We start from the raw sequence: 11,717 nt of genomic DNA, 5'->3' as shown, positions 1-11,717 counted from the left end.
AACAGTGGTGGGATGTGGGTAAAGTTCAAATAAAGCAGTTTACTCAACAATACACTCTCAATGTCACTAAGGAGTTGACTCGTTCCTTAGATTTTTTAGAAAAACAGATAATTGAACTTGAATCTTTAGCTCACTCTACCGGTGACCCTTGTTTTTTAGAAGTTTATTCAAAGAAAAAGGCCCAGATGTCTGACCTACTTGGGTATAAAACACAAGGTGCTTTGGTCCGTTCACGTTTTCAAAATATAGATCAGATGGATGCACCATCTAAATATTTTTTTAATCTAGAAAAAAAGAATGGGCAGAAACGGCTGATCCATGCATTGTGTTCTGAGAATGGAGTGCTTTTATCGGATCCGGCTGAGATTCGGCAGAGAGCAGTCCTTTTTTATCAAGATTTGTATAGGAGTGAACTGAAGTCTGGCATATGCAAGGAGAACAGTTTCCTTGAAAACCTGCCAAAGGTGTCAGAAGAGGCCAATGGCGACCTCTCAAAGAGCCTGACCCTGGGTGAGCTTTACAAGGCCCTGCAGAGTATGGAGTCTGGGAGAGCACCTGGAATAGATGGCCTCCCTGTTGACTTCTACAAGACTTTTTGGGTAGAGATGGGTGTAGATCTTCTCGAGGTGCTCAATGACTGTTTGTCAAAGGGCAGATTGCCGTTGAGCTGCCGAAGAGCAGTAATCACCCTACTCCCAAAAAAAGGGGACCTGACTGACATAAGAAACTGGCGTCCGGTTTCACTCCTCTGCAATGAATATAAACTTTTATCTAAGGCTTTGGCTAACAGACTGGCTGGTGTTTTAGATCAGGTCATCCATCCGGATCAAACGTACTGTGTTCCTGGTAGGTCCATTTTTGATAATATTTCTTTTATTCGTGATATTTTTTATGTTTCTAAATTATTGAATATTAACTGTGGCCTAGTTTTTTTGGACCAAGAAAAGGCTTTTGATAGAGTTGAGCATTCTTATTTATGGAGTACTCTATCAGCTTTTGGTTTTTGTGAAAGTTTTGTTGATATGATTAGAGTACTCTATTGTGATGTTGAGAGTGTGCTGAAAATAAACGGTGGCTTATGTGCTCCATTCCGAGTCCTTAGGGGAATCAGACAAGGTTGTTCCCTGTCTGGTATGTTGTATTCTTTGGCCATTGAGCCTTTGCTTCAACAGATAAGAAGTAAACTATGTGGTTTGTCCTTACCAGTGTGTGATAACAAATTTTATTTGTCAGCATATGCTGATGATATTGTTGTTTTACTCAACAATCAGAGTGATGTACATGTTTTATTTAATCTATTTGAAGATTTTAAACAGTTGTCATCTGCTAAGGTTAACTGGAAAAAAAGTGAAGCAATACTCATAGGGCAATGGGCCGAGGGGATACCTCATCTTCCTGCTGGGTTGTTTTGGGGAAGAGGGGGCGTAAAATATTTAGGGGTGTTTTTAGGGGATGAAAGTGCCTTACAAAAGAATTGGGAAGGGTTTTTAGGTAAGTTTCAAAGCCGTTTGGACAAATGGCAGTGGTTGTTGCCAAATATGTCTTACAGAGGACGGGCTCTCATTGCTAACAATTTAATAGCCTCCTCACTTTGGCACAGACTGGCATGTGTGGATCCCTCACCACAATTTTTAACGGAAGCTCAAGCTCTTCTGGTAAATTTCTTTTGGGACAAGCTACATTGGACTTCAAAAAGTATTTTGTTTCTTCCTAAGGAAGAGGGTGGACAAGGACTGATTCATCTACAAAGTAGGTGTGCTGCTTTTCGGTTGCAGTTCGTGAAGAGATTTCTTGATGGACCTGTGCAAATTGGTTGGCGTGCTGTTTGTTGCACCATTTTGCGCACTGTGGGAAGCTTTGGACTGGACAAACCTCTGTTTTTAATGAAGACAACCAAATTGGATTTATCAGGACTGCCTGCCTTCTATCAGAGCATCTTTAAAGTGTGGGGTCTTTTTCGAGTTCAAAAGACTGAGAACTTTTCCTCACTCCATTGGTTACTTCAAGAACCCTTAATTTCTGGGGCTCGTCTGGATGTCACCGCTCATTGTAATCTATCTGGGTTTAGTTTCTTGCTCCAGAAATCTAGAGTGTTTACTTTGGGCCATTTGTTGGCTTTAACTGGTCCTAATTTTGAAAACTTTGATGTAGCTTCAAAACATTTGGGAATTAGGTCTGATCGGCTATTTTGTCAGTTTTTGACTAGTTTGAAACTCTGTTTAACTGCTGAGGAAAAAAGCCTCTTGGATGATTTCTTCACTGGGGCCAGTACCCCTGACATTGATGACCTTTTCCCATGTTTAATTGTTCAACCTAATTTTGGTGATTGTACTAGTCTTTTTTTTAAATCATGTGAATCTCTTTCTTTGGATCTCTTGTCATGTGAAGGTAAAAAGTTGTATAAAGTGTGTGTTTTGGTTCTTAATAAGAGTATTCTTGAAAAAAAAACTGACACACCATGGCGCTCTGTTCTCAGACTGAGAAATGATGTTAGACCGGAATGGAGATCGTTATATAAGCCACCTTTGTCTAAGAGGGTAGGTGATTTGCAGTGGAGAATTCTTCACGGTGTCATCGCGGTTAATTCTTTCGTGTCTGTGCTGAATCCAGAAGTCAGTCCTGCTTGCCCCTTTTGTACACAAAGGGAGACAATTTTTCATGCGTTCATGTACTGTTCCAGACTGGAACCTTTGTTCACGAAGTTAAGAGAGTTATTTTGGAGGTTGAGTGAAAGGTTTGATATTGAGACTTTCATTCTGGGTTTCAAATATTCTCGAGGAAAACGGTTTGTATGCCAGCTTATGAATTTTATTATTGGGCAAGCCAAAATGGCCATCTATGCCAGCAGAAAAAGAAGAATACAGCAAGAATCATGTGATATCAATGTGTGCTTTTCAAGTTTGGTAAAGTCTAGAGTTCTGATAGATTTTCGCTTCTATAAAAGCATGCAAAGCCTTAACATTTTTGAAACAATATGGTGCAGTAATGGAGCTCTTTGTGAGTTATCTGAAGGGAACTTGGTTTTCTTTTTGTGATGAGTATGATTGTGTATGTGCAATGTGTTGTACTTAATTTGTTTTTTGTTTTATTTTCTGTGAGGAGGGGGGGATGTTTGTTGTGAGACAATTGAGTGTTTATAAAAAAGGAAAAAAAAGTTAATAAAGCTTTGTTAAATTCTAAAATTCTCTCTCTCTCTCTCTCTCTCTCTCTCTCTCTCTCTCTCTCTCTCACACACTCTCTCTCTCTCTCTCTCTCTCTCTCTCTCTCTCTCACACACACACACACACAGAATAACATAGGTTTCAAAGACAATTAGACGAGCTTTTGGGGCAGACCTGACCTGTTTAAAAGAGATGGTCTTCATCCCTCCTGGGGTGGCGCCACTCTGCTCTCTAGAAATATGGCAAATAGTCTTAGTGTTTATACTTGACTAACTGGGGCCCAGGTCAGGAAGCAGACAGACTGGCTAAACCGACCGTCTGCTAGCTGCCTCCCGTCACAGAGGTCAGTTAATTCTCAGCACATAGAGACTTTTTCACCTAGATATCACACTATAGAGACTGTGTCTGTTCCCCGAACTAGAAAATACAAAAAACGTCCAAACCAAGTTAAGATTAACAATTTAATTGAGGTTCAACAAATAAAAAATGAGTCCACCCCCCAAGATTACTGTTATAAACATGAGCCACGCCTAAAAGTCAAAGGTGGAGGTGTTGCTTCAATTTATAACAACGTTTTCAGGATTTCTCAGAGGGCAGGCTACAAGTATAACTCGTTTGAAGTAATGGTGCTTCATATAACATTATCCAGAGAAACAAATGTTAATGATAAATCCCCTGTTATGTTTGTACTGGCTACTGTATACAGGCCACCAGGGCACCATACAGACTTTATTAAAGAGTTTGGTGATTTTACATCTGAGTTAGTTCTGGCTGCAGATAAAGTTTTAATAGTTGGTGATTTTAATATCCATGTTGATAATGAAAAAGATGCATTGGGATCAGCATTTATAGACATTCTGAACTCTATTGGTGTTAGACAACACGTTTCAGGACCTACTCATTGTCGAAATCATACTCTAGATTTAATACTGTCACATGGAATTGATGTTGATGGTGTTGAAATTATTCAGCCAAGTGATTATATCTCAGATCATTATTTAGTTCTGTGCAAACTTCATATAGCCAAAATTGTAAATTCTACTTCTTGTTACAAGTATGGAAGAACCATCACTTCTAACACAAAAGACTGCTTTTTAAGTTATCTTCCTGATGTATCCAAATTCCTTAGCATATCCAAAACCTCAGAACAACTTGATGATGTAACAGAAACTATGGACTCTCTCTTTTCTAGCACTTTAAATAAAGTTGCTCCTTTACGCTTAAGGAAGGTTAAGGAAAACAGTTTGACACCATGGTATAATGAGCATACTCGCACCCTAAAGAGAGCAGCCCGAAAAATGGAGCGCAGCTGGAGGGAAACAAAACTAGAGGTATTTCGTATTGCTTGGCGGGAAAGTAACATATCCTACAGAAAAGCATTAAAAACTGCTAGATCCGATTACTTTTCTTCTCTTTTAGAAGAAAACAAACATAACCCCAGGTATTTATTCAATACAGTGGCTAAATTAACGAAAAACACACACACACACACACACACACACACTCTCTCTCTCTCTCTCTCTCTCTCGTGTGTATGCGTTTGTGGAGCGAGCGGAGCGTGGCTCTGAGAGTGATTGTGGAAAACTTGTTTTCAAACTTATTTTTTTCTCCCTTTTTTCTTTTTTTCCCCTCGCTAATTAGTTTATAAATAGTAACAAAAGGTTTTTGTTCTGGTTGCGCGGTCTTTCAGACGCCGGAATCTGTTCCCGTGCAAGGAACGCCAACTCTGTCACTCCGGAATGGGTGCAAGTGTGTACCAGAGGCCGGTGTGACAGTGGAAGAGCTGCTTTTGGTTATAGGAGAGCAAGTGGGGCTCGATAATATAATTTCTGCTTCGTGGATGAACAAGGCTGTCGTTGTGTTTTTAAAATCAGACTCCCTTGTTAACCAGTTGACAGTGAGCGGAATATGGGTAAAGGAAGCGTTTGTTACGATAACCCCGCTATCCGCTCCAGCAACGAAGATCATCATTTCAAACGTTCCGCCGTTTATAACTAACGAGACCATCACGAAAGAACTGCAGAGGTTTGGAAAGATCACAAGCCCTGTAAGAATGATTCCGCTTGGATGTAAAAATAATGCGCTTAAACACGTCCTCTCCTTCAGACGCCAAGTCTTTATGTTTTTGAATTCACCAGATCGTACGTTAGAAGTCTCTTTCAGTGTTAATCACGGGGAGAATTCATACATGGTTTACGCCAGCACTGAGAACCTAAAGTGCTATGAATGCGGAGTCTTGGGTCATAAACGTTTTGCATGTCCGCATAAAGATGACCAACATGCATCTACTTCTCGAGGGGATGTAAATGATACTGATCAGCGAATCAGTGAAAGTGAAGAACAGAGAACTGAAGAGCAGGATGAAGGGCCTACAGAGGAGGTGAGTGAGATTAATTCATGTGCTGGATGTAGTTCTGTCCCTGATAAACATGGAGATGTGACAGATGGGATTGAAAAGAGTGAGGCACAGAGTGGTGTGGAAAATGTGTGTGAAGTTAAGGATGTGGCACAGGCTGACAATTTAGAGGAAAATATGGTTGATGAGATGGATAGTTTATCCCAGTATACGGATGATGGAGTAGGAGATGAGGAACAGTGGACTGAGGGCTCAAGAGGAACTGATCAAGATTTGTACACGGTTGAAGAAATGAATGCATTTCTGGATAAAACTAAAGGTAAAGCTGGTGTTGAAGTAAGTCATTATTTTCCTGATATTGAGAAATTTACTGCTTCGGTGATGTGGGCTAGGAAGGTGAATAGCATTGATGAGCTCTCACAACAGAAGCGGTATCGTCTAAAAAAAACATATTACTGGCCTTAGACAAGGCAAAAAGACAGGGAAAGCGAGGGGAAAAACGAAATCTTAATGGCTTTTAACATTTCTATGTCTTTCTGTTTTTTCCTCTTCTTTTTCCTTTTGCTTATGGAGATCTTGCGGGTGGGATCAATTAATGTAAATGGAATGAGGGATGGGAAGAAAATTAGTTTACTATCAGAAATAATACGATTGAAAGATTTGAGTGTTGTTTTTTTGCAAGAAACTCATAGTAATCAAAATAAAGAGGCTGATTGGGGCTTGTGGTGGGAAGGAGAAAGGTGTCTTAGTCATGGGACTAATTTAAGTGCAGGATTGGCTGTGCTTTTTTCCCCTGTTCTCAAAACTAAAATTTGATCAGAACATGAAGTGGTATCAGGGAGATTATTGGCTGTAAGAGCTGAGATTAGAAATGTGCAATTTTTGTTTGTGAACATCTACGCTCCTAATATAGGAGAAGACAGAGTACAGTTTTTTATTAAACTAGAGCACTTCTTAAAACAGCAGCAGGATGGGGATGTTATTGTACTAGGTGGAGATTGGAACTGCACTTTAGACTCTACACAAGATAGGATTGGAGAAGAACCTCATGCAAAGTCAAGTACATCTTTAGCTAATATTATGAAAGATTTTAACTTCTCAGATGTGTGGAGAGAACAAAATTCATTAGTACGGCAGTATACATGGATGAAAGTCAGTAATGGAAGCGTTTCTGCTGCACGTTTGGATAGGTTTTATATATCACACAATATAAGAAATAAGATTGTTAATACAGCCATCACCCCAATAGTTTTTTCTGATCATAAGCTTATTACAGTTGAGTTTATACTAACTGAAAGAAAGCATAGGAGTTATTACTGGCATTTCAATGCTAAACTTTTGGATAAGCTTTTTTGTGAGAATTTTAAATGTTTTTGGGAGGCTTGGAAAAGTGTAAAAGGGTACTCATGAAAGTGTTATTCAATGGTGGGAAGTGGGTAAAGTGCACATAAGAGGGTTCTGTCAACAATATACATCTCATTCCTCTTTAGTTCTGAAAAAGACTTTGGAGTGGTTGGAAAAGGAAATCATGGACATTGAAAAGAAAATGAATGATATTGATGCTAGGAATCTACGAGATCTATGGATTGAAAAGAAAAATCAGCTAAGCTCCTTTTTAAATGAAAAAGTAAAAGGAGCACTTGTAAGAAGCCGTTTTGCAACGATAAGAGATATGGACGGACCTTCTTATTTTTTTAATTTGGAGCGAAAAGCAGGTCAAGAAAAGCAGATGTGTATTTTAAAGGACAACAATGGACGTAATACTTCAGACCCTACAGTGATGCGAAAACTTGCTGTGGATTTTTATTCTGATCTGTATGATGATGACGACTCAGATGAACAGTGCAGAAATCAACTGTTTCAAGATCTTCCTGTTTTAACATTGGAACACAAACAATCTTTAGACACTGAAATCAAGTTTGAAGAGATCACTGACGCTGTTATGGGACTTTCCTCAGGACGTACCCCAGGACTGGATGGATTACCTGCTGAATTTTACAAGTTTTTTTGGAATGTTGTTGGTGCTGATTATTGTGAGGTAATCAAAAAATGTATCAAAGAAGCTGTGCTTCCTCTGAGTTGTCAGCGGGCAGTTCTTACACTTCTCCCTAAAAAGGGTGACCTGACATTGTTAAAGAACTGGAGACCTGTAGCAATTTTAGGTTCTGATTATAAGATTTTTTCAAAATGTTTGGCCAATAGGGTAAATAATGTACTGCATACAATAATACATAAAGATCAGTCATATTGTATAAAAAATAGATCGATACAAGATAACTTACATCTGGTACGGGACATTTTTGACTTTGCCTCTTATAGTAAAACTAATATAGGTTTTCTGTCCTTAGACCAAGAAAAAGCTTTTGACAGAGTTAATCATCTTTTTCTTTTTGATACCTTAAAAGCTTTTGGTTTTGGAGACATTTTTATCTCCAAAATAAAACTACTGTATGCGGGACATGTATGATTAAAATGGCTGGTGGCCTCAGTATTCCTGTGAAAGTCAAACGAGGTATTCGGCAAGGCTGTCCTATCTCAGGTCAGTCGTATAGTATAGCCATTGAACCTTTACTATGTAGACTGAGAAGACAGCTGACAGGTCTACAGGTCAATACATTGGATTTTAAGTGTCCTATTAAGCTCTCTGCATATGCGGATGACGTCACAGTTTTAATCAGTAATCAAAATGATGTTGAGTGTGTAAAGTTGGCTTTGGAATGTTATGGGAATGCGTCTTCAGCCAAAGTTAATTGGCAAAAATGTGATGCTTTGTGGTGTGGCCAAGATTTTATTAGTCCATCATTACCTGGTGGATTGCAGTGGCGGAGGGAAGGGTTTAAATATTTAGGTGTTTTTCTAGGGACAGATGAATATAAAAATAAAAATTGGGAAGGACTGGTGGAAAAAGTGTGTGCTCTGTTGTCTCACTGGAAATGGTTGCTGCCCCAGCTGTCCTATAGGGGGAGAACCCTGGTCTGTAATAACCTGATCGCATCATCTTTGTGGCATAAAATGATGATTTTAGAGCCTCCGGAAGACCTGGTAAGAAGATTTCAAAAGTGCCTGGTGGATTTCTTCTGGTCAGGACAACATTGGTTGAAGGCACCAGTGCTCTTTTTGCCAACACAGGAAGGAGGACAAGGGTTGGTCGACATTAAATCCAGAGTCAGAGCTTTTAGACTTCAGGCGGCTCAGAGATTCCTGTATGAAGAAAATGTGAGCTGGACTGGGGCAGCCTGTGCCCTTCTGATGAGAGCAGGAAATATGGGATTCGACCGACATCTGTTTCTGATGGACACTGACAAACTAAACCTGACAGGATTGACACCTTTTTACAGATCAATGTTAAATATATGGAATCTTTTCAGGTTCTCTCGGGAACCAAATGGTGTGAAGGGGCTATGGCTGAGAGAAGAACCACTGTTTTTTAATACATCACTGGATATAGATGCTTTTAAATCAGGATCCCTCAGAAAAATGCTGTGGACTGCAAATATGACCAAAATTGGACATTTTGTTTCTGAAGAAGGATGGATTTCTGCTGAACGTTTGGCTTTAAAACTGGGTATGAGATCAGTCAGAGTGGCAGACAGACTGTTGAATCACCACCCGATTATAGACTGTTATTAGAGACACCAGTTGAAGAGGAAGAGTTTCCTGTCTTCCCAGACCTACTTTTTTCAGCTGATTTGAGAACATGGGAAGAAATGGAAAATGGTCTGCTTTCTTTTGTGAAGGAGTCTAAGAGGCAGGAGATTTTTGGGTCAGGTGTTTCCCCTAAAGGTTGCTGGAGGACCTTGTACAAACCTCCCATTGAGAAAAGAACTGGAGACTTACAATGGAGGATTGTGCATGGTATAATAGCCACAAACAGACACAGATCATACCTCGATCCACAAGTCGAGGAGGGCTGTCCTTTTTGTGGAACTCAAGAAACTGTTTTCCACTTTTCTTTAATTGTGAAAGATTAAAACCGATATTATATAAAATTGAAGAGTGGTGTCAAACTCTAGGGGAATTATTTACACCTGAAAGGTTTATTTTTGGGCCAAAATACAGCAAAAGTAAAATGAGGAGTCATGTTCTATTAAACTTTTTATTTGGGCAAGCAAAGATGGCTATATGGTTGTCAAGGAAAAGTAAACTAAATGAAAAGGGATCAACTGATGCTATTCTAATATTGAGGGGATTAATAAAGTCCCGTATTAGTATAGAGTATAGCTATTATAAGTTGATTAATGATCTGCAGATGTTTAAATATAAATGGGAAGTTAATCAATGCATTTGTGAAGTTGACTCTGATGAAGTTTTGATTTTGTATGTTTGAGGAATGTTTTAATATGGTGTCAAAAAAAAAAAGAAAAGAAAAAAAAAAATTGTTTTGATGGCAATTTATAATTTTTAAACTTTTTTTGTAATAAAGAGACCTTAAAAGTCCAAGTCTCACACACACTCTCTCTCTCACACACACACACACACTCTCTCTCTCTCTCTCACATACACACATACACACACACACGCTCTCTCTCACACACACACACACACACACACACACACACACACCTCTCTCGCTCTCGTCTCTCTTTCAGATCTGCGGTTTTACCCGGCTGCTTTCTCACAGGCTTCGATGTCGTCTGGAAGCTCCAGCAGCTCTTGATGGTTTAATTCAGCTTCCTGGAAATCACAAGATCCACAGGCATTGAGCACTGAGCACAGGTTTAACCAGAGTAACATATCATCATCCTGACCTAGAAACAGTATTTACTCTGCCAAAGGACATTTTAAACGTTTAAAAGTGCTTGAGGCATTTTTTGTCTTTTCTTGGAGCTCGACAGTATAAATACATCAGTGGTTCTGAGATTATATTAACCAATACAAAAAATTTAAATATTAATAAAAACATTAGTTTTTAAAGACTATTAAGTATTAAATGTTAATATTTAAAAGCATAGCTTTTAATATTAAAACGGTCAAATATAAAAAAAAAACTTAAAGATTTAGTTTTGATTAAAAATGACTATTAGCTATAAAAAGTTAATATTCATTAAACGTTTTAATATTACAAACAACTTTATATTTATACAACTAGAATATTTTAAAATGTTAATATTAAAACAGTTTTTAATTAAACATTTAATAAAAAAGACCATTGAATTTCAATTAATATTAAACTTCATATTTGAAGTATTTTAATAATTTAATATTAACTAAAAGCATTAAATTATCAGATATTACAATAGAAATGAACCATTCCTTATTGCTTAATATATGCTTTATGAATTACAATTATTTTTCATATTAAAAACTGCTTTACATTAATTCTTAACATTTTTAAATATTATATTTAAGTTAAAAATTTCAATTGAATAAGAAATGACTACCGACTTAAGTAATATTATCAAATTGAAATACATTTTTTTATTTTCTATTAATATTAAAATATTTTACTGTCATAAAAAATAGTTTTGTCTGATATCTTTGTTTCGTTAAGTCATACAGGGTTGAAACAATATGGTAAAATAAATTACAAATATAAACTAATACCAAATAATACAGTTTAAGTTATTTTAAGTAAATGAAAATTAGAAATGTTGTCATTCCATTTCAAGTAATTGAAGATTTTTTTTATGGTTTCAATTTTCTTTGAATAGTTTTCTTATTAGTTTAAAATGTAAATGTATGTAATTTGATTTATTTTAGTACTTTTTAGCTTAAACATAGAAAATAAGATTTTTTTTTTACTAGCTGAAATGAGTTTTGTTGATTTGAGTTAGTGTTAATTTTATTTCGATTTTTGTTAATATCCAAGGCTGCATTTCTAATTCTAAATCTAATAGGTTTTAAAAAGTTTTCCCATCTAATATTTGTTAATCTTTCAATTACTGAACTAGTTTTAGTCATAGATAATAAAGCTTCAGTGGTGTATTGTAATACTGTACCTCCAGGATGTGATGTAAGAGCGTGATGCGGCTCTTGTTTGCTTTGGTTTCGGTGAGTTTTAGCAGGGAACAGATCTTGAATCCTTCTGCGTTTCCTGTGTGGCTTCCCTGGAAAAACACAAAACACAGCAAGTTAGAGACCAGCTCAGAGACCAACAAAATACAACATAATATGAATAAAACTGACAGTAAAAACTACGTCCTCGTAATTATAAGTTATTATTATATCTTTTAATGTTCATCCAAATCTCATTTCGCAAG

At 37.4% G+C, this 11,717-nt stretch overlaps 1 protein-coding gene across 1 annotated transcript in view; it reads right to left on the bottom strand.

Moving 5' to 3' along the window:
* Positions 1-11,717, bottom strand: part of LOC132113345 (inverted formin-2-like) — a 57,589-nt gene that overhangs the window by 32,327 nt on the left and 13,545 nt on the right. The window contains exons 10-11 of the mRNA XM_059521142.1: positions 11,457-11,564; positions 10,121-10,191 (exon numbers count right to left, since the gene is read on the bottom strand). Coding sequence (XP_059377125.1) covers positions 10,121-10,191; positions 11,457-11,564 — 179 coding nt within the window. The remainder of the gene's footprint in view (positions 1-10,120; positions 10,192-11,456; positions 11,565-11,717) is intronic.

This window comes from Carassius carassius, chromosome 32 (genome assembly GCF_963082965.1).
Source record: "Carassius carassius chromosome 32, fCarCar2.1, whole genome shotgun sequence".
Classification (NCBI taxonomy): domain Eukaryota; kingdom Metazoa; phylum Chordata; class Actinopteri; order Cypriniformes; family Cyprinidae; genus Carassius; species Carassius carassius.
The sequence above is the reverse complement of the archived record's forward strand: the minus strand, read 5'-3'. Positions and strand labels throughout refer to the sequence as shown.